Source organism: Ochotona princeps, chromosome 20 (genome assembly GCF_030435755.1).
Source record: "Ochotona princeps isolate mOchPri1 chromosome 20, mOchPri1.hap1, whole genome shotgun sequence".
NCBI lineage: Eukaryota > Metazoa > Chordata > Mammalia > Lagomorpha > Ochotonidae > Ochotona > Ochotona princeps.
Window position 1 is genome coordinate 27216448 of NC_080851.1, and position 22769 is coordinate 27239216.

Sequence of the window (22769 nt, forward strand, 5' to 3'; positions counted from 1 at the left end):
GCAAATCCAGCCACCTCTCTACATCCGCCACCGAGTTCAGACTCTTAAAGCTAACTCAGGGGGTTTTACAAGCCCAACAAGCAGCCATAAAAATGCCATTGGATCCATATCACATTTTACCAACCGCGAGATGGCTCCGGAAAAGCCAGCTCTCTGGCAGGGGGGCAGCCCAGGGATGGGTTTGCATGTCCGGTCTGGGGGTGACAGGGCCTGGGTCGCCTGAAGAAGGCACTTCTGCAGTGATTTCTAGCAGCAGCCCCCATGTACGAAGTCTTAGAGAGGGCAGGAAAGAGGGGGCACCCCAGGATAGGGCAGGCTCCAGGGCCCATGAATTACCCTCTGCCTTGGGCCCCACCAAGCTGAACTACTCTGCACCCTTGCCTGGACCATGGCCCTGCGTGTCAGTGTACGGAGCCTCCTGTGCTGTGAGGACCACGTAGTTCCCACATCTGGGTGGGTCTGGAGGCGGAGGCTGGGGGTGGGATAGATTTCACTGCCGGCTTTGGAGCTGGGGCTCAGAGCCGCTCCCACTGTGTGTCCTTTCTTGGCCCCCTCCCAGGGCTTAAAGACCCACCCGCAGGGGGCTGCCTTGGGGCTAGGCTGGCAGCAGGCACAGCCAGGGAGCCCTGGGAATGAGTAACGCGTGTGTGTGTGGGTGTCTTAGGTTTGTCCTGGGGGCTGGGTGTTTGGGGTATAGGGGAAAGGCGGAACAAGGGGGCACACGAATGCAATGCGTGGCATGGAGGCCTGCGTTCCCAGATCCCCCGCTCCCACGCAAGCACCCGCACCTACGAATAGGGCAGCGCAGCGCAGAAGCAAGCCAAGCCAGGGGATCTGGCCTGGAGGTCAGGCAGGCAGGGAGCCCCGCCGCCCTCGGACCCGGTCGGATCACCGCCCCTCCTGGCGCGGGGCTGGCAGGTTTCCCGTTTGGTGGCCAAGAGTTGTAGGGGGAACCGGCAAGATCAAGCAGACACAAAGGGGAGCAGGCCCGATGGGGCCTTCTCGGAGCGGCCTGGGCGCCGGTGCCCCCTGCCAGGGGCTGTCCTGCGGGGGCCCTGCCGGGGTGTGTGCCCGCCGCCGGCGTCCGGGAGGGGAGCCGGGCCGGCTGGCTGTGCGCGCCCATCAATCTGCCGGGCGGGCGCGCGGGCGGGCTGGGGGCTGTTTGTAACTTTGCTGCCTCGGTCGCCGCGGTCCCGGGGGAGCGGGCTCCGGCGCTCGCTCCCATTGGCCGCCGCCGCGTCAGCTGGTGCGATTTGCTGCTGTCGCTTTTGGCGTTCGGCCATCCAGAAACAAACCAGTTCGATGACTACTAATAGTTATAGCCAGATGTACTAATACACAACAAATCACAGTCCTGCAGAGGGGCGCGCAAATGAGTTCCTATTTTGTGAATCCCACTTTTCCCGGGAGCCTGCCCAGCGGCCAGGAGTCCTTCTTGGGCCAGCTGCCCCTCTACCCGGCCAGCTATGACGCGCTGAGGCCCTTCCCGGCCTCGTATGGGGCATCTAGCCTCCCGGACAAGACGTACACCTCACCTTGTTTCTACCAACAGTCCAACTCGGTCCTGGCCTGCAACCGGGCGTCCTACGAGTACGGGGCCTCGTGCTTCTATTCTGAAAAGGACCTCGGTGGTGCCTCGCCCTCGGGCAGTGGCAAACAGAGGGGCCCTGGGGACTACCTGCACTTTTCTCCCGACCAGCAGTACAAACCCGACAGCAGCAGCGGCGGCGTGCAGGGCAAGGCCCTCCACGACCCGGGCGCAGACCGGAAGTACTCGAGCCCCGTGTACCCCTGGATGCAGCGGATGAACTCCTGCGCTGGTAAGGCGTTTTTCTGCAGCCCCCTCCCAAGATGGGGGCGGGGAAGCCAAGAGGAAGGCAGAAAAGCAAAACAGGCCCAGGGACTGGGGGTGGGGAGGAGGAGGAAAAGGAGGGAGGAAAGAAAAAGCCAAGTTTCTTTGGCTTTTAGAGAGGATTTTTTTAAGGTCCCATTCCCAGGGGGTCCATGAGGCCCGGGTGGAGGTAAGGTGCCATGGCCATGTAAGGTGACACCTTATGGGCAGGTGGGAGGAGGTCCCTGTCAGGATGAAACCCCCTCGTGACAGGGACAACCTGGAGAGCCAGGAAGAGCTGGCGGGTGCTGCACTTTAGTAGCACCCTGCTTAGTGCCCATAGTGGATGGACTCCTGGCCCTTTGCAAAGCCTTAGGGAGAGAGAGGGCACCCCTCCTTTAGCCTCTTCCAGGGTCTTCCCCACGCCTGGCAGGGCCATGTCCCCATCTTCAGGTTATTCCCCACTCCCCACCTCCCCTCCTCTGCCTGCTTCTGCCCAGCTGCCCACTGTGGGTCAGCCTGTGTCTCCTTCTGAGCCCCTGCCTGAGGAGAGGCACTCCTGGCTTGGGGAGTGGGGGTGGGGACCCTGCTAACCACAGCCAGGTTGGCACTAGGACCACCAGTGCCACACAGCGCTGCACTAGCAGAAGCCCCCACCCACGGCCCTGCACCCCTCGCTGGCTGCATTGGGAACCCCTTCTCCCTGAGCTGGAGGGGAAGGCGTGAGCCCTCATTTACAGCTTTTGCCTTGAAAACCGACACCCCTGTCCCCACCCCCACCCAAGGGAGCTCTGTCTCTTTCAGAAGGGTCAGATAATTTGGGAGAATTTGAGAAGATTGGGGAGAGCTACCCCTAGTCAACTCTCAGGGGCAAAAAAGTGTGTGAGCCTGGCTGCAACAGCATGTTCACACACAGACCCTGTGTGTTATGCGTGCACTTCCGGAACTGACACCTACCCCACATACTCACACCCCACACTCCCACCAAAACACCACAGAACTGTCCCCAGTTAAGACTTCCCATTTTGTTATTTCGTTCACAATGGTTTTCTTAGGGAGCAGATTTTTTTTTAAATCAGTCATTTCCCACTCCAAGTCCTTTCAGATGGAAAATGACTATTAATGTGAAATAAGTTCTTCCCCACGCCGTCCGCTTTGGACTCCAGAGAGAGGGAGAGGTTGTAGTGGCGGAGGAGTGGTCTGCAACTTGAGGGCCTAGGATGGAGGTGTGGGGACTCGCGGCTATGGCCTCTCTCGGACTCTCGCTTACCCTGCCCGCCCATTGCTGCCTGCAGGTGCGGTGTACGGGAGCCACGGGCGCAGAGGCCGCCAGACCTATACGCGCTACCAGACGCTGGAGCTGGAGAAGGAGTTCCACTTCAACCGCTACCTGACGCGCCGCCGCCGCATCGAGATCGCCAATGCGCTCTGCCTCACAGAGCGCCAGATCAAGATCTGGTTCCAGAACCGGAGAATGAAGTGGAAGAAAGAAAATAAACTCATCAATTCCACGCAGCCCAACGGGGAGGACTCGGAGGCCAAGGCGGGCGAGTAGACGCCCAGGCTTGGACCAGGCCAGCGCAGCAACCTCTATGGGTTTGCCCTTTTTGCCCTTGCCCGCCTGGTCCCCAACTTCCCTCTCTGTCTGCTCCCACCCGAGAGGTTTCGGCAGCTTTAAGGCAACCCGAGATTCGCAAGCGTCTGATCATTTTACAAATTTCCAAAAAAAAAAAAAAGGAAAAAAAAAGAAAAAGAAAAGAAAGGATAAAAGAAAAAAAGAAAAGAAAGCAAAACACACAAACAAGCAAACAAACAAAAACCCCACACAGCCAGTGTCAGCGGTGGAGCGAGGCGCACCGAGGCACGAACCGTCTCGCTCCGCCAAGGCTGCCTAAGCCTGCTCCGAGACCCCGGGCAGCGCCTCGAGTTCGTCTACGAGCCCTGGGCCGGCGCTCGTGCGCTCCGGTTGCTCGGTACGCCAGGTTGCTGGCGGGCAGAGAGCCCCGGGCCCAGTCGGGTTTGGTGTCTGGGCGTCGGCGCCTCAATCGACTCCTGACCACTAACTTGGGAAGGGCACCACGAAATCCCCTGCAGCCACAGCAAGGGGAGGGGAGGGGACTCAGGACTGGGGGTCCCGTCCCTGTCACGGCCTCTCAAGTCGCCCCCCCCCCCCAGGGATAGGCACAAGCTCCAGGAACAAAGGGGGCCCCGAGAGAGCTGAGCCTGCCAGCCCGCGAGCAACCGTCAGGGGAAGGAGCAGAAGCGGCCGAGGCCGGCAGACCCAGGCGCGGGTGGAACGACCGGGATCCCACCTCCGGATTCCCGCTCCGCGCCTCCGACAGCGCCAGCGCCGCTGCCCCGGTAGCTCTTGGGACCCAAGCAGCGGGGTCCAGGGCCATGGGAACGGCTAGAGTCCCGGCTTCCAAGCGTGCCAGGGGCGCCCGCGGCGCCGGGCCTCCGGCGGGGACACGCCCCTGGCCTCCAGGCTACATCTGCGGTTCCCCCGCGTCTTTCGGAGTCGGGGGAAGGAGCTACGGAGATGCTAGGCGCTGCCACGAAACGCGCTGGTTAGCTGCCTCCTTTTGCAGCTCGAGGTCTGATCCAGACCCCGGGGCCTCGGCCCGGAGCTCCCCAATCCCTCAGCAGCGCCCGTGGCCGCAAGGAGCTTGGGTTCGCTCAGAACCCTTGGATTTGGGGCCCGGCTGGCCCGCGGACCGAAACCTGCTGGTAGAGATTCTGCAAGCTGGCTACGTGAGCAAATCCAACAGCAAATGAATGGCACGAAAACCATTTTTACGTGAAGGAAAAATCGACTTCGGTTGTAAAAGTGTATGCATGGGAGTTGACCTCGCCTCGGAGAAACACTGCACAAAAGCTATCTTTAATAGACGCCTGTCACTTAAGAGCGGCAGGGACACCGTCCCTCATGCGCTCTCACAAAACAGAGCCGTAATTGTGCCGGCCGCTGCGGGCAGGATTTATTTCTCCAATTGGCTCGATGGCCTCCTCCACCTCCCTGCCCAGAAGGTGAGAGCCTGTATTTTCCAAATTCAGAGCTGCTGGCCAACCAGACGGGCCTAGCCGACCCCGACCTCAACACACACATATACACGCACGCAAAGTAAGAAGGGGGCTGCAGAGCGGGCGAAATAAAGTTGTAAATAAAATCCAAGTCGCCACCTCCCCACCATCCACTCCCCCACAAGCTTCTGCATCCTCGCTGGGCGCGCGATCGGCAGCTGACGGCCTCACAATTGGTACATCCTAATGGAACTGCGAGGGAAATGCAATAATTTTGCCATAATGGGCTGTAACCTCAATTCGACCCCGGCCCTTGCAGCCCGGGGTCGGAAGCGGAGCAACGCGCCCTGCCTCCAGAGGGTGGCGCTCGAGTCCGGCTCAACAGCGGCAGCGGGCGGCGGGCACGCGCCCCGGGGCGCGCGCGCCACCCCTCTCGCCTCCACCCAACTCCCCCATTAGTGCACGAGTTTACCTCTAGAGGTCATCAGGCAGGATTTACGACTGGACAACAAAAGCACGTGATTCGAAGTCGTACCCCATATTTGGGTGCCTACGTAGGAGGGAACCAAGTACATGTCCCAGTCATTTCCATAATTCATCATAAATTGTGCAAGGGTGCTATAGACGCACAAACGACCGCGAGCCACAAATCAAGCACACATATCAAAAAACAAATGAGCTCTTATTTTGTAAACTCATTTTGCGGTCGCTATCCAAATGGCCCGGACTACCAGTTGCATAATTATGGAGATCATAGTTCCGTGAGCGAGCAATTCAGGGACTCGGCGAGCATGCACTCCGGCAGGTACGGCTACGGCTACAATGGCATGGATCTCAGCGTCGGCCGCTCGGGCTCAGGCCACTTTGGCTCCGGGGAGCGCGCCCGCAGCTACGCGGCCGGCGCCGGCGCGGCGCCCGCCGAGCCCAGGTACAGCCAGCCGGCCACGTCCACGCACTCGCCTCCGCCCGACCCGCTGCCCTGCTCCGCAGTGGCCCCCTCGCCCGGCAGCGACAGCCACCACGGCGGGAAAAACTCCCTGGGCAACTCGAGCGGCGCCTCGGCCAACGCGGGCAGCACCCACATCAGCAGCCGAGAGGGGGTTGGCACGGCGTCCGGAGCCGAGGAGGACGCCCCTGCCAGCAGCGAGCAGGCGAGCGCGCAGAGCGAGCCGAGCCCGGCGCCGCCCGCCCAGCCCCAGATCTACCCGTGGATGCGCAAGCTGCACATAAGTCATGGTAAAGCCAGCCTCTCCCCGCAGCCCCCCGCGCGGCCGCCGGCCCCCCGCGCTCTCCTCCGGGCGCCCTCTCTCCCGTCTCTCTCCCGCTCTCGCCTGCCTCAGCCCCGCCGCCGAGCCTGCCTCCCTGCCTCCTCCTTCCCCTGCCTCCTCCTCCTCCTCTTCGCAGCTCTCTTCGCGCTCTGATAGTGGAGGGGGAAAACGGGCAAGTTCAGGCGGGGAAAGAAGGAGGACGAGGATTAGGGGGTGGCAGGGGGAGGAAGGAAGAGAAGCCAACCCCAGTGCAGCCGCCTGGGCTGGCACCCCAGCGCCGCCTCGGAGCGCGCTCCCGGGTCAGGCCGGCCGAGCCGGGCGCACCGAGGTAGAGGATGCAGTAGGGGCCGTGAATCGCGCTTGTCAGGGAGGATAATTTATGAAGAGGGCGACCACGCCGGGCAAGCCGCGTTACTAGGGAGAGAGCCCCCGAAAAAGAGGGCTGGGGGCGGGGGAGGCGGACTAGAAGCTAGGCGGGCGAAAGCCGCAAGTTTGGGGTCAGCAGGGAGAGAGAGAAGGGAAGGGGCAGAAAGAAAAAGAGCCGGCGGCTCCTGGGGTTGCAACTTCTAGGGACTGTGACCCGCAGGCCACGGGGCCGCTTCCCGGGGCTGGGCACGCCAGGGAGGGCTGTGTCGCCGGCTTGGGGGCGTCCCGGGCCCTGCCAGAGGGCGAGAAAGGGGCGCGGGGAAGCTGGACAATCCTGCGGGACGGGGGGCGCGGCTCCAGCCTCGCTCCCCGGTGAGCTGATTGTTCCCAGAGTGCAAACCGTATTGTTTTCTCCCGAGAAAGGAAGAGGGGAGGAAATTCGGAGCCGGGAGGCAGAACTTGTTGAGCCTTGCGCTGGGGTTCCCCCCTCTCCAACCCCAGCCACCCCCCACCTCCTCCTCCTGCTTCTGGGCTCCCTGGCTCTCTGGCTCGCTCCTCCTCGAGGGGGGGACCCCCGGCTCGTCCGGCCGGCCCGCGGGCGGGCTCGGCGGGGCCAAGGCGAGGGGCTAACGGCGCTGACTGACTTGTGTGTTGCAGACAACATAGGCGGCCCCGAAGGCAAGCGGGCCCGGACGGCCTACACGCGCTACCAGACGCTGGAGCTGGAGAAGGAGTTCCACTTCAACCGCTACCTGACGCGCCGGAGGCGGATTGAGATAGCACATGCTCTTTGCCTCTCCGAGAGACAGATTAAAATCTGGTTCCAGAACCGGAGAATGAAGTGGAAAAAAGATAATAAGCTCAAAAGCATGAGTATGGCGGCGGCGGGAGGGGCCTTCCGCCCCTGAGTGTCTGTGGGCGTTCGTTGGGGGACTGAGCAGTGGTAGCGGAGCCCGCCTAGTTTCAGTCCTAAGGTGACTTTCCGGGAAAAAAAATAAAAGCCCTCCCTTGTGTTCCTTCCGTGGAGTAGCCCTCTGCTCCCTGCCCGTCATCCTGAGCCTGTTTATTGCCATGTACAGCGCCTGTATCCGTAGCTTTCTGTTCATCTCTGTCCTGAATGGCTTTGTCTTGAAAGAAAAAAAATAGATGTTTTAACTTATTTATATGAAGCAAGCTGTGTTACTTGAAGTAACTATAACCAGAAAAGAGAAAAAAAAACACACAAAAATGTCCCCCCTCCGACCTCGTGTAGTGCCAATGTTGTGTGTTGCACTCGAGTTGTTGAACTGTGCATGTGCGTGCAAATGTTTCTGTCTCAATAGCTCCAAGCTGTTTAAAGATATTTTTTATTCAAACTACCTATAGCCCCTGTGTAACTAAATGGTGTTGTAGAGGTGACTTGCTGAGACGCCAACTGAACTTGTCCGACGTGTAGTGGCTAGTGACTGTGCAGAAAACTGTGACTTCAGACGGTGTGTCCCTGCGTGCCTTGGTAGGACCCCTTGCACGAATTCTGGGGAGTGGCTCTTCTAAGCCCAGCTTCAGTGATGTATGTCTTTGTGAACAAAATTACAAATATTGTGCAAGTCTGGCTGTTTAAAGCAAACTGTGATCAGCTTTTTTTTTTTTTTTTGTATTTGTTTTTAAGGAAAAAAAACATTACTGACTGGAAGCTACCACCACTACCACCACAAAAACAAAAATAAACTTTCTATTGTAAGTTCTCTTGGTCTGATTTGTACCCAAATAGCGAGCGACTTTTTCTGTTTCTCTCTTGCCCAGTGCTGGAAGCTATTGGGTATGAGGCCACCTGAACGGCCTGTGTGGGTGCAAAAGGGGTCCTCACCCTCACCCTCACAGTTCCCCGTGGGCCGCCTCCCTGCCTCACACCCCACCAGCAGACACGCACCAAGCCAAGCCAGAGCCCACCCAGCCCCTTCTCAGAAGAGACCCAGGGAACTTGCTGAGGGTGGGAGAAGCAATATAAAGGAGGCAAAATGGAGAGCAGCCTTGGGCTTTGTTAGCGGTGCTGGGGCCCAGTCCAGAGCCTGCCTGGCCCCAGGCTTGTGCGAGGCCTAGGTTTGCTTGCTGAAGAAGCCGCTCCCCGAGCTCTGCCAGCTGCTGTCCCCTCACCCCCAGCCCTGGGTCCTGCACCCACCCCTCGCCCCTGGAGCCCAGTGGGGTCTCTCCGGCTACCATTTCATTCGCTAGGAATGGAAGGTACTTACCCCATCCTAGCAGGAGTGGGAACTCGTCAGAGCGGCAACTTAGAGAGATTTGCACATTTACCCACTGCTTACACTGAGGCCCCCTTTCCTTTTAAAAGTTATAAAACAGTAAACTTTATAAGCCCCAGTTCCGGCTATATGACATTTGGGTGCCAAATGAATAGGGTTTTGTCTATGAATTAGATCGTAAAATCATCCATAGCGCAGACAGGTCGGCTCACTGGCTATAAACCGTCACGTGGGGCCATTAAAGTAAGTTTTATGGTTTTGGGGAGTTGACATCCAACATTATATACCACATAACATATAATCTCACTGACGCTGGACTCCATCTGACTCTTTTGCAGGCTACGTGTGCCCGCCTGGCTATTCACATTGTCAATTTTAGGTCCAGAAGTGTCCAAACTACAAGTGCTCAAAAAAAAAAAAAAAAAACCCTCTGAAAGATGGCTCCCTTCGAGTTAAGGTAAGCTGCGGGCCTCCAGAGCGCGTGCAAGTTTATTTGTACTCTAAACTTACTCTCTCTCTCTCTCTCTCTCTCTCCCTCTCCCTTTTCCCTCTCCCTCTCTCTGGCTCAGTAATTCTGAGCTGCCTCTGCATTTGGAGAGGGAGTGCCCACTTTTGCCTCTGCCCAGGCCGCGCGGAGTACCGCGCCCACCCGTGGCCTCACCGCTACCCGGGTCCTACTTTAATTGCTGCACCACCGCGGATGTTAATGACTTCCGCTGCTCCCTCCGGCTTGCAAAAAGCTGATTTTTGTGTGTGTATGTGGGTGTGGGTGTGCGCGCGCGCGCGAAGGGGCCTGTGTGTACAGACTTGGCAACTCTGCTCTCGCTACCCCCAAACTCCAGGCCTGGAGGGTCCCTGCTCTTCGGGGGTCGTGGAGCCCTGGGATGAGGGGTGCTGGGAGACTGGGGAACGCCGGTTGCGGGACGCCCAGGGTTGCGCTGCGCTCGCGAACTAGAAAGGCTTTCGGGCAAGGCCGCGGCGACTCCGTCCAGCGGCAGGATTCCTCGCGAGCGGTGGCAATATGCCTTCGCGGGCCGGGGTCATTTGGCAGGGCTGACTTGAGGCAGGGGCCTTCGGGGTCTGGTTTCAGGCCGGCTGGGCTGGCGAGAGCCGGAGGATGGCAGAGGTGTCGGCGAGCAGAGCATCGTTAGGCCAGGGTTCACCAAACCCAGTCGGCTGGCATCCTGGGACTGTGGGGACCCGGGTCCCCACCTGGGGGCGGGGTGCTCAGAACGCACACTTCCCCCGCCCCCTTCCGCTCCAGGGACCAAGCCCTGAACCTTGCTGGCCTGCACGGTTCTTTTTATTCTGCCTAAACTGTTCTCACCCGCCTGTGATTCTAAAGCAATAAACTTTATGGCCGGATTTAACTTTAGTCTTTGAATCCCCAGGCTAATTGAACGGAGGGTTAAAGCGCTTTCTTTTCTTCCGCCTTGCCTTTCTTCTCCCTCTCTCCTTTTCCATGATTCAAACATCTATGCACATAACCCTCAAAAGGCAACTTAGGCGTCCCCCTCTCCCCCGAGGTGACACTAAAGATGAGAGAAATTGACTCCGCCAGAACCTACAGACACATTCTCTCTCCCAAACTGTGCCCTAAAGTTTGGGGTGGGGGGAAATCGAGGTGTCTTCAGTGCTTGACTTAAAAGTTCCCAGAGGACATTAGGTTGTTTTTCCTGACACATCATAAAAGGTAGTTTGGGGAAGAAATGGGTCGTTTGTCCATAGGAGATTTCCGCCTTTCTTTTGTTAGTTGTTTGATCCCAGGGAATTTACATAATCTGTGGTTTCCAAAGATTGCACCAGTGGGCAAAGTAAGGAGAAGTACAATTTTTCCTGGATACAATTCCATCCTGGCCCCAATTCTTGGTGATCTTGAATGGCATAGCCAAGGATCTGGGGGTGCTGTGGCCTGTCCTGGGGCCTTTTTCTAAATGGGAACTTCCACCACCACCCCCCCCCCCCCCAGGACCTAATAGATTAAACCAAATTCTCCAACTGAACTGGGAAATGAAACAAAAAGAAAAAAGGCAGGCTCTGCTTTGCTCCTTGGGAACTGGATGGTTTTCAGCAAAGTGCTGATTGTTAAAGGGCTCGGAGCAAGAACACATTGGGAGTACAGATTTAGAATTTCCACTACCTATTGATGAAGGCTGCTTACCCGCAACAGAAGGCCAACAGATGTCCCCTAAATCAGTGGTCCAAACATCAAAACTGGGGAAGTGGTTGAGAAATAATCAAAACTCTTGCATCAAGTGCCACTTCTGAGTGGTGGCAAGGTGAAGAAGTCCCCCCACCCCACACACACATCCTTTGTGTAACTTCCGAAGTGAATGCTACAATTTGACACTACAGTTTGACACTCAGGTGACTGCTGTGTGGGAATGGGGGTCCGCTGTGCTGTGTGTCTGTGAGGATTCTGGAGTTTTGGGGTTCTTTTCTGGAAACACTGGGGTGTAGTTGTTTTGTTGTAGCGACTCCTTTGGTGACTAGAGCTAGAGAAGCCCAAAGAAAGAGGGAGAAAGAGGTACTGGTGGTTCATGCGCTGAGAAACTTGCATTGGAAGAGGGTCCATGTGCCACCTGCCACCTTGGGGTGCTGAGGTGCAGGAGTGGACATATCAGCTGTTGGAGTCACATCCAGGCAGCACCCAAGTCTCTGCTAGGGATTTAGATACACCAGGCGACCACTATACTTGGCTTGCTGATTATGTCTTAGTCTTCAGAAAGCTGAAGACAAAAAGGATAGTGACTTCTGAAGCACCCAACATCCCATCAGACCACCGTGGGCCTCATGGGAGGAGTTGTTGTCTTTCTTCCTATGTAGGAAGCAGAATAAGGAAGGAGGCTGCTTAGCCACTCCTATGATAGATAAGTTCATTCTTCTTCATGCATTCTTTTGGATTGTTTTTGCAGAGGAACTTGCCAACTTTGTGTATGTGTGTGTGTGTTTGCATGCTGTCCTCCTGGTCCTGTAAGAGGAGACGGCGGCGGAAATGCACAGGATCCCGTTTGTTTCCAAAAGCTGCAGAGACAATATTTCCTGAACTATAAATATAATAGGAAGCTCCTGGTCACACTTACTTAGGGGTTTGTTAGGGTTTCTATGGTCTAATTTCACAACATTAGGCCAAGACGCCCTTTCTCCTGCTCTCTCCCTGGTTTCTTCGTTGGAAGCTGGGAAAGCGCAAGGCAGATTTTTTTTTTCTATCAAAAACATGGCCCTGTGCATGAAGATTCTCAGAAGGCTCTATCCTATCAGCCAGTGGGGAGCCCCTGTAGCCCAGAAAGTGCCTTGGGAGGGAAGATTCCTTGCAGTCTTCGCTGGGTGCCCACTGAGGAGGGTGCCAAGCATTTGGGGCTCCATTCTAACAAGGGAAGGAGGAAGGGAGGGTAAGGAATTCCCTTCCAGGCAGGGCTGAGGGGGTCAGCCTAGGCCCCCCCCTCACCTAGCCAAACCTCCACCCTAGCCCTCCGGAGCCCCAGAACTGGAGCGTGTGCCTAGACTTGTTGTTTGGGTGTTGTTCACAAAGTGGCATGTCCATTCTCCCACCAAGCCTACTCCCTACAGGCCAGACTTTTCAATAATAATATTTGTAATGAAGGTTATTGGGTAATTATTGCGATTTTGTGAAGCAGCTCCTGCTGGAGGTGAGGTCTGTCATTGCCTAACAAATGACACCCGCGCAGTTCACTGCCGGGTTAAGTAAATGCAGGCAAGATAAATCTGCACACCCTAGGACTCGCCAGCAGAGCACGCTTTAGTACAAGTTCACAGTCAACTCGCCCGCCTGGGCCAGCTCTCCCAACAATTAGGGCTGCATCTTCATTTTTAAATAAAGGGAATAAAAGAAGTCTCCACCTCCCATCGCCTGCCTGTTTGCCTATCTTCTCTTTTCTTTGGCTTTTCCCCCAAGGAACTCCCCTCTTTTCTAAAAAATTTCCTTGTAAAGGGATTTAAGAGTAATTTCAAGTTAATTTAGTTCCTATCTCTGTGCTGACAGAGATGCGGGAGCTGATCCGACAGGAAATGGGATCACAAACACACAAAAACGGCCCTTGGCCCACTAATTTCAAAAGGCAGTGGCAGGAACAGGGTGTCCTGAGCGCCTAGGGGGCCCCCTTTACCCCTGGGGAAAGAAGAAGAAGAAGAAGAAGAAAAGAGGCTCAGCTTTGTGTATCTTTGTGGTCGGTGCGTTGCAACTGCAGGTCAAAAAGTTGAGGGTCAAAAGTTTACATTGTGCAGCACTCTCAGTCATCTGCCCAGACAGAGTTTGATGTCAATGTTAGAGCTGCGATCTTGACTATCAGCACAAAAGATAAAATGGCTCGGAGTGACGTGTGCATCACAGTATGGACTCCAGGTGAACCCTAGTGGTTGAATGACCTCAATTACGGAGGAAAGGATAGAAAATTCCTCTTTTCAGAGTAATATGTGCTGTATTTCATCTTGAATTATCGCTCCGGTCCTGCAGCACTAGCAGCAGGTAAATAGACATAGATGACTGCTACAAATACCCATGCCTTAGATGCTGAAGAACCAAGGCGGTCTGTTTGTGGATTTGCCACAGGAAAAGCAAACACCACACTTAGACCTCATCAGTGGACCTGTAAGAATCACATAGGGCGTTTCCAATGTTCCATGAAACCTGCCAAGGCAAGAGTAAGGTGCAAAAGAGTGTGCTTTAAAAAAGGTGATTTTGATCAGTCAGGGTTCTTTATTTTTTTTCCTTTTTAGTGTATGTGTTTGTGAGAACAAGGACAAACACAAAAATTTCTTGCAAAATTGTACTCTTTGCAGTGTTCAGACATAGGAAATGCATTTTTCTAAGACTGCAGCTCACTGAATGCAAAGCACTCCCAGGGCTGGGGCTACAGGAAAGGGACATTCCCCCCTGCCACCATGCCACCCCAGGGGACATGCTGAAGGAGACTGCTCTGTTCCTTGTTACATCACAGCTCAAGGTCTGAGAAATGCTCCAATGTAGAAGCAAATGACGGGGCTGTAGAGAATGAAGAGGAGGATGTGTTGTCCACACGTGCCAGGCCACTTTGTAAGACTTCTGTTCTACAGAAAGCACTTTGTAAAAGTGCTTGTGGAATTAGAAAGAGAAGGCTAAGGAGAGGGGAAGGAAAGCTAAGGAGCAAGGGTGGGAGTGTAGATGAGAAAGGGGACGGTATGGGAGGAAATGGACTGGGCACATGCCTCCTGGGTGAATAGCAAAGCTAAACAATATTTGGTTTTGTGTTTTTTGTGTGTGTGCACCTAGATCAGCTTCAGTGTTAGGCCATTAGAATCTATTTTCCAGGGGACTTATTTTCCTTAAAAAGGTATTGACTTTCAAAAGTGATCAGTGCAGAAAGAACACAAAAGAGACAGATGAACACTTTTTTTTTAACTTGGTTTTTCTTTTTTCCCTTTTGAGATAAGCTAATTCCACCATTCAAAATGCAGTGTTTTGTAGGGCTGTTTAAGTTCGTTCCAATATATCCTGGCTGATTGGATTTAACAGTGCCAGGTATGTTCAGTGGTGAAGTAAATATTTCCCAAACACTGCCTTCATGGAGTGCTTCTACTGTGCAATGTGTAAAGTCTTCACTTTGGCCAAGAGAGCTCAGAGCCAAATGGGCTTCTGCCAGATGAAACAGAAAGGAAGCAACTATGGTGATGGCAGTTAGTGTAGTGAACACTTGACCACATCTGGACTGGTGGAAACTAGAAGGCTGCAAGCCCTAGGTTACTCACCATGACAATTATGTGGCTTTGAGAAAACCTCTTTATTGTCTTTTTTTTGGGGGGGTTACAAACATAAGACACATCTTTGGAGCCTATCAGCTTTAATGATCATAGGTGTATAGATGGACCTCAGTTACCTTTTAAAAGAAAAATTGCACTTGCTGAAGGTACTGCTTCTGCATTGCTTGTTTTATCAGGAGGATTTTTTTTTTTTTTTTTTAATCTTTAGGCCTTTCACACAATGCTGGTTGCAATTCAGGTACAACCCTAATGTGAATTTCAGCCCTCTGTCTGAGTGGTGTTGATTATTTTAAACTGGGACAAGGAAATCAGCTCCCAAACAATGGTCAAATGGTCGTTGTTCTAAAATCAAGTGCCTCCTGGACCTGTGTGTGTGTGTGTGTGTGTGTGTGTGTGTGTGTTGGGGGGGATGTTGGGGGAAAGCCCTCCAATGCCATCAGGAGGCATTTTGAAATTCTGCCATTCCCCTTTGGCTGTAGAGTTGGGCTTAAGATGGGGAAGACAGTCTGGGGAATGTGGCTTTGCGGAACAAAGGACAAATACAGTCAATGCATTCCATATCCTTCCCATTTCCTTTGCTCCCCCCCCTTGGTTTTTCCTGAGAAGGAGTGACCTGGGCAAAGCACCCCGCTCTCGAAAAAGACACTGTATAGACCTTTTAGAAGCGCAAAGTCCAAGGCCGAGGTGAACTTCAGGTCAGCGCGTCTAACAAATATGAAAATGTCGGCTGGTGAAGGGCGCGCCTTGTGATTTAACAAAGACTGTCAATGTGTAAGATTAATAAGAAACAAAATGCACACGGTGTCACTGTTCGGTCACTTTGAAACTTGGGACAGGGTTGCATTCAAGAGGGGAAGGCTGTTCCAAATATATTCAAAATGATTCAAATCAGATTCAAAACAGCCTGTCTCCCTCTCCGCCCTCCCTCTCCCTCCGACCGCTTTTGCTCTCCTCCATCTGGGATGTGAGGACGTGATGAAAAGTTACTTCACTTAATGGGATTTTAAGAAAGCTTTTGTTGAGCAAATACGTTATTCCTGCTTGTGGAAATGAGCAAAGGTGCTTACCAGTTTCCCAAGGAAAGGAGATGGCTTCACTAGCTGGAGCCAGTTGGTGCGGGAAGATTAGCAGGCTCCTTCTCGGCTCCATCTCAGGGTGAGATGATGCTGGTAAACTTTAGTTTTGTTTTTTTTTTCTTTTTTCTTTCTTTTTTTTTTTTAAATTGAGTTAGTTTCTTCCTGGTTTTACTTGGGTGTCTTGGATTTTAGGTAAGGGCAAGAGGTAGGGGTTGTGTGTGTGTGTGTGTTTTAAATAATTTTTTTTAAAGAGATGATTTGCATCAGTGGAATGATTCTATAGCTTGTAAAGGAGATTGTGGAAGGTTCAGAAAAGGTACTGAGATTGTTTATTGCAGCCATAAATCTTGCAGTAAAATGTCAAAATGTCGGTGTGCGAGATAACACTTGGTGGTCCTGGCTCCGTTTGTGTTTATGATAGGAACCGCAAAGACAAGTTACAGGCCTTGGGGGGATTCTGTGTAAGCCCATCTTTCTAAAGTCATAGAACCACACGGAACACAGGCACAGTTCACTCGTTTGGGTTAACCATACACGAAACAGGGTCCATGCGTTTCCTTCACACTTAACAATAGAAACTCCCTAGAAGGTTCTGATGCTGAACAGCATGGATCTGGGTGTTTTAGTGTTCTCCAATAATATTACACAGATCCTAGCACTCAGGGCTGCTGACAGGGAGAGGAGGGTAAGATTTCCTTGTCAAGTTCCCCCTTTCCTCGGCCACAAGCTAACAGTTTAGATCTGTAATACATGGTACATATGTATGTGTTATTTATATCATATAGCACAATCTAAGCATCAATTATTTTTTTTGCTGGAGAAAGATTGTTTTAGACAGCTTTTTCACAGGGTAGATTTACACATGCACATAGTCTGGAAAGGATGTCTAGAGTACAGTCAGCGTTGATTTCTGTCTGTGGCTCAGATTTCATTGAAAACAACAACAACAAAAATTTTTTTCAGGATGCCTTATGTCAACGGCCAGCGCTCGTTACACACACATACACCCAGTGAGGAAAGCCTCTTTGAACCACTTCAGGGCTAGTCCAGTGGAAAGCTAACATGAGCCACCCCCCCCCTTTCCTAAACCTTCTTTTCCTAAATTAGTTTAAAGATTAGCCCCATATAATAGGCTTTATGTGGCTAAGCATTAAATGACTATCCATCAAATGGATATATCCCAGCATTTAGTAACTCATATGAGTAACTGATATAAATGAAGATAGAATTGACATGCTTTTTGAAGTGTCTCCAGGCTTAGGCTATAACTTTCCTTGTCTGCCCTCCAGGCTCAGTTCTGAGAAGGCTGTTTATATACTGCTCTTTGAAGAAAATCAACCAAGGTGGACCCGCTGAAAAGTCCTTGCTTTTGTGTGCCAGTAGGAAAGTATTTTTAGAATGGCGACTATGCTGTTTCCAAATGCTTTGATCTAGGCTGACACCAAAGGATGTGCCTGTGCCTGTTACGGGGGGGGGGGGGGGAGATATCAGAAGGTATCAGTATTTACTTCATAGATCAACACTAGATGAAATTAATAAGTCATTTATTTGTCAAAAATGGTGTAATTAGTTTACCCATCACATTTCAATTATCCAATGGTGGGCACCAGTCCCCTTTGCTCTTTTTTTCCCGGAGCTACTGAAATGGTTTATACGCTAATTTTCAGCAGATTAGAAATTGCAGACTGGGATGTAAATATAACTAGTATCCACTCCAAAAGAAGGGGGCATAGGAAAGAGAAAACAAAATTCCTAGTTGGACCTGTCCTCTGCCCGCCGGCCCAGGGGCTGAGGGCTTGTGGAGCTTGTGCTGAAACAGGAAGCTAGGGTTCACAGTTTGGTCTCCCACCCCTTCCCATGCTTGGAACACCGGCTCTCTCACAGCCGCATCCGTCAGATGAGGTGCTTCCAGATTTGTGTCTTCTGTCAAAACAGATTTTCCTCTCAAATTAGGAACAAACCCAAGCAGTGGCCATCCAGATACACGGGAAAGGACTGGCTGTACATGGGGGGGGGGCGATTTCTCGCAGCTTCTTACTCGCCTGCCCATGCCACCCATCTGCCTCCCTCCCTTTTACGGGTCATGCCAGGCTTCTTGGATATGGGAAAGGGATCAGCGGGTTTATAACAAGATTCCGTTTTATTCTGGGGATTGAAGCCACCTCCGGGTTCCAGCGCCCTTCAGTCCCGGAAGCGGGGACGCGGAGGGCTTCACTGGGTAGGGCCGGAGGTGGGTTCCGAGCTGGTCGCCCCGGTGCCCTGCGGCCTAGGCCAGAAGTAGTCTACCTCTAGTGCCAGGAGAGGACCGGGCGCTGAAGAAGGCACCCCAAATTCTCTGGGGAAAGAAAAGTTGGGGAGTAAGGAGACCCCCTAGCCGCGGCTCCCTCCCCCCCAACTCCTGGAGCTCGGACAGCCGCATCCATCACCCACCCGCGCGTTTCCTGATCCGGGTCCGCGCGCGCGGTGTTCCCATTGGCAGGGCCGTGGCACGTGGGGTCGCGGGGCGGGGCTCGCGCGAGGCCGAGGCGGACGCGCACAGGGGCGCGCGGGGGCGCGCGGGCGGGGGTGGGAGGAGCGGCGCGAACTTTGGCGGAGGGGGAGGGGTGGGCACTTGACAGCGGGGAGGGGGGAGGGGAAGGGCGCCGGGAAAGGGGGGGATGGGAAGCGCGGCGAGAGGGGGAGGGGCCTCGGCAAGCCCAGAAAAACGACAACGCGAGAAAAATTAGTATTTTTGCACTTCACAAATTAATGACCATGAGCTCGTTTTTGATAAACTCCAACTACATCGAGCCCAAGTTCCCTCCCTTCGAGGAATACGCGCAGCACAGCGGCCCGGGCGGTGGAGACGGCGGCCCGGGCGGGGACCCGGGCTACCAGCAGCCCCCGGCGCCCGCGACCCAGCACCTGCCGCCGCAGCCCCAGCTCCCTCCCACGGGCGGTAGCCGCGAGCCCCTCGCCTCCTACTACACGCCGCGGGCCGCCCGCGAGCCCGCCTACCCCGCGGCCGCGCTCTACCCCGCCGCGCACGGGGCCGCCGGGGCCGCCTACCCCTATGGCTACCGCGGCGGCGCCAGCCCGGGGCGGCCTCCGCCGCCGCAGCCCGAGCAGCCCCCGATGCACGCCAAGGGCCCCGGGGCGCACGGCCTGCGCGCCAGCCACGTCCTGCAGCCGGGGCAGCAGCCCCCGCAACCGCCGCCGCCTCCTCCCCAGCAGCACCGCGCGGCGCCCCCAGCACCCCCGCGGCACTGCGAGGCGGCCCCTGCCACCCCAGGCGTCCCGGCAGGGGGCAGCGCCCCTGCGTGCCCGCTGCTCTTGGCCGACAAGAGCCCGCCGGGCCTGAAGGGCAAGGAGCCCGTGGTGTACCCCTGGATGAAGAAGATCCATGTCAGCGCGGGTACGTGGCGCCGCTGGAGAGGCGCGCGACGGTGGGCCAGGGCCAGGGCTGGGGTTGGACCGGGTTCACGGGTCAGGTCGAGGGAGTCAGGAGGGAGAGAGGGAGTGGGCGAAGGGGCCCCTCAGGAGGAGGGGGAGCTGTGGTCCGGGTCGCCGAGACTGCTGTGGGGTTGTGGGGTTGTGGGGTGGGTGTGCGCCAGCCAGCCGCCTGTTCCCAACCTGAGAAGCTTTTGTACCCAGGGTCCCTTTATCGGGAGATTTACGAGATGCCAAACTGTTAGGGCAGTAATTATAGCCCCCATAAATTTAATTGCCCTGGCAGAGGCTTCAGGCCTTGTGTCTTTGAAGCTTTTCTCCAGCCCCAATGCCCAGCACTGCGCTTTATAGCTCTCGGGTGTTCCCCGTTGCCAATAGCCTGTGAAACATTTTCTTTGCGGTTTTATGTGTCTTGCGTGAACTTGGTGTCAGATTATTATATAATGATGATGTCCAATTGCTCTTCCCCACCCCGACTTCTCTCTCCTTCTCCTCCTCCCTTCTCTCCCTGGCTCCCACCCTCTTTGCCTCCTCTGTCTCCCCCCCCCCCTCGGGTTCTGGGCATTCAGTCAACCCCAGTTATAGCGGAGGGGAACCCAAACGCTCTCGAACCGCCTACACCCGACAGCAGGTCCTGGAGCTAGAGAAGGAGTTTCACTTCAACCGCTACCTGACCCGCCGCCGCCGCATCGAGATCGCCCACGCGCTCTGCTTGTCTGAGCGCCAGGTCAAGATCTGGTTCCAGAACCGGAGAATGAAGTGGAAGAAAGATCACAAGCTGCCCAACACCAAGATGCGGTCCTCAAACTGCTCAGCATCCTCGGCCTCCACAGGCCAGCCTGGAAAAGCACAAACTCAGAGTCCACACCCCCATCCCCACCCAGTGGCAGGTGCCTCCACCCCTATTCCCTCCTCTATATAATCTCTTGGGGACCTAGGTCAGTTCCCATCCCTTCCAGTCCTGCCCAGTTCCCCATTTGCCCCTCCCCACTTGGCCCCTAAGAACGTCAAAACAAAGCCCGGCCTGGGCTAACCAAAAAGAAGTGTTGTGAGGGTGGCCACCCCAGAAGGGATACTTGTGGTGGAGGCGCTGGAAGGTGGAGCAATCTGCCCGCTGCTCTCAGCAGGGCTACCAGCTCTGCACCCCTGAGAAGAAGCGCTTGGCACCAGCTACGTCGTGAGATGCCAAACCTCACCAAGGGACTGTCCTTGCAAGCGGAAGACATAAAACCTCTCTCCTCACCTTCCTCACCTCTGCCGGGAAGGCAGCTCCTGCAAGCTTGTTTTGAACTGAAATAAATGAGTAGACATTGTGGACCTCACGAGATTATTTAATTCTCCAAATGTGTATACCCTGGTGGTAGGCATGACCTGTTAGTCTCCTGTCCTTGCATTTATTTAAGATGTTGTTCTAGAGCTCTGTCCGATCCTGGCTGCAGAGGGAAGTCCATTTAGACCATGTGCAACTGTGTAGCTTCTGATGCGGCAGTATGGGAAGCCATGTGCTCAGAATAAACTACAGTTAAAGATTAAAAGCCTAAGAGACAGATTGGTGTGTTTCTTAAAAGTTGTCATTAAAAACAACAACCAAAAAACCATTGGATGGAGACATGTGGCCTTTCATGTGCAGACCTTGGAGGGATGTTCCCTTGATTGTGATTGCTCACAAAGTGTGTGTGTGTGTGTGTGTGTGTGTGTGTGCATGCACGCGTGCACATGCAACTAGAGCTGAGCCCCATCAAGCTTGACCCGCTGTGGAAAGGTTCCAAGGGGCAGGGAGGCCCTTGAGCTCTGAGAGGGCTCCTCTTCGTCCCAAATTGGTCAGGCTTGCAGTCTCTGCAAGGCACAGAAACTTGTCCTAGGCGATGAAAGGTGAAACCGTGCAGTGCACAGGGGCCCCAAGCCCTTGCAGCTGTTCTGCACGCTGAACTCTGAACACACTTGGAAAAAAGTGGTCCCTTCGGCATTTATTGCACCTTCACACTTAATCTGCCTGTTTCCTGGGAGATTAAAAAAAAAATAAACTTTCAAAATCACTTAAATCGTTTCAGTATACCTTCCAAAAGGGTCCTTTTGAGGACAGAAACATACCCCAGAAGTGAACCCTGAGCAAAGTGGATGAGTAAGAGTTCACTGCTGGAATAGAGAACTCTGAGCCAGGGGCACTTCCCAGGGACGCTTAGGAATCTAGATAGAGACCCAGAGATGTGGATACAAAAGCTTGAAATCAAGGTTGATTTCCCATCCCCATAACTCTGCTCTCTGGGTTGCCCTTGGTGCTGACTGCAGGGGAAGACCTTGGAATAAAACAGGGGAGAGCAAAGCATACTCGCTCTCCCCACCCTCTTCCCCCACCAGAATGTCAGAACTGTCACACAGCCTTCCAAAAGTGCTTCTCAAGTCCTGTGCTCACAGGGCGGCGGCAACTTCTGAGCAATTTCCCACGTGTTCTACCCTCAGGGATGACATCCTTAGCAAGTGTGAGCTGCCCCCGTGTGTACTAAAGACAAGGGCAAGTCATGCTACATCTAGAAACAGCCAGATACCAGGAGAAGGCGATGGGCACCAATCTCTAAGAAAAACTAGGGGCAAACAAACACAAAGCAAAGGCCGACCTGGCATCAACAACCCAGGGGTTTCTGAAAGCACCCTAAACCCAGACCTACTGCTGAAACTTATAAACCCTCCCCCTGCTACACGCACTTGTAAAATGAAATTAAATCACGCTGAAAATAGCAATTTTCCCAGGAATCATTAATCACCTCATACAATAAATACTTCTTTGTAATTCAACAGCAATTCTGAAAGGCATTCTCTGGGAAAAGTCTGTGTGGATGAGACTCTCCTTGCAAACACTGTGCTCGCAGGCAAAGACACAGCATCCTGGCTGGCTGCTCCAGAAACAAACCCAAAAAATGCCTGGACCTTTCCTGTGGAGTCTACAAAACCTCAGGTGGCAGCTGATCCTCATTTCAGGTAAATTCTTCCTTGGCTCCCTTCTTGGGGAGGAGGAGTGGGCACTGTTAGCTTCCCGCTGGAGGGTGCCCCCTGGTTTCCTTTCACTTACTCTTATCCACTCTCCAGGAAGGGAAGAAATGGGATTGGAGATCCTTTCTCTGATATTTCATGACAAAAAAAAAAAAAAAAAAAAAAGGCATTTCCCCGCAAGCTGACATAATTCAAGCTTTTTCGGGGGTTTTTATAAAACCAGAATTAGCCAAAAATGATCCAAGTGAACATGCCTTGTCTTCGCAGTGTTTTTGCCTGTTTCAGATTTGGCCCTTAAAAAAAGCTTAGAACTCTGTGCTTGAAAATCATGCATTGTCTGCTCTTTGCTGGGGCAACCAAGAGAGTTCACCGAGGGGACAAATTTTCTATCTCATTAATTTTTTTTTAAGCAAACCCCACTAGCTCCTCAAACCCTTGACCTTTAAGGACAGTATTTTTGTAAGCTCTGGATTCTACCAAAATGACCCTCCTCCTCTCTCTCTCTTCTCCCTCCTTCCCTCCCTTCCTCCAATACACACCAACCACTTTTCTGCTTCAGTCAGAGCCAAGCTGTGCGTGTGACTCCTCCAGAGATAAAAAGTTTTGTCAACCTCTGAAATCAACCTAAATCGGGTAGGAGACACTTTAATGATCACAGTTTGAATTAAGTACTTAACATGCTCCCCCTTGAAGAAAAATGGCACTTTATAGGCTTTCTTCCCTAGTTTTGCTGAAATCTATGGTATACCCGGTGTTTTATTACAGCAGGAATTCAACTGTGACAGACGTTGTAGAG

At 53.7% G+C, this 22769-nt stretch overlaps 4 protein-coding genes across 4 annotated transcripts in view; all 4 read left to right on the top strand.

The window, feature by feature from the left end:
• The window catches only part of HOXA3 (homeobox A3), a 45017-nt gene that overhangs the window by 4614 nt on the left and 17634 nt on the right, over positions 1–22769 (top strand). Inside the window, exon 2 of the mRNA XM_058678359.1 lies at positions 9062–9180. The gene's annotated coding sequence lies outside the window, so the exon portion shown is untranslated. The remainder of the gene's footprint in view (positions 1–9061; positions 9181–22769) is intronic.
• HOXA6 (homeobox A6) lies at positions 696–3386 on the top strand. The gene is made up of 2 exons (XM_004582423.4): positions 696–1820; positions 3127–3386. The coding sequence occupies exons 1-2, from the start codon at positions 1373–1375 to the stop codon at positions 3384–3386; spliced, it is 708 nt and encodes a 235-aa protein (XP_004582480.2). The 5' UTR covers positions 696–1372.
• On the top strand, positions 5527–8580 carry HOXA5 (homeobox A5). The gene is made up of 2 exons (XM_004582422.3): positions 5527–6088; positions 7144–8580. The coding sequence occupies exons 1-2, from the start codon at positions 5527–5529 to the stop codon at positions 7392–7394; spliced, it is 813 nt and encodes a 270-aa protein (XP_004582479.1). The 3' UTR covers positions 7395–8580.
• HOXA4 (homeobox A4) lies at positions 18213–20558 on the top strand. The gene is made up of 2 exons (XM_058678362.1): positions 18213–18950; positions 19555–20558. The coding sequence occupies exons 1-2, from the start codon at positions 18305–18307 to the stop codon at positions 19905–19907; spliced, it is 999 nt and encodes a 332-aa protein (XP_058534345.1). The 5' UTR covers positions 18213–18304; the 3' UTR covers positions 19908–20558.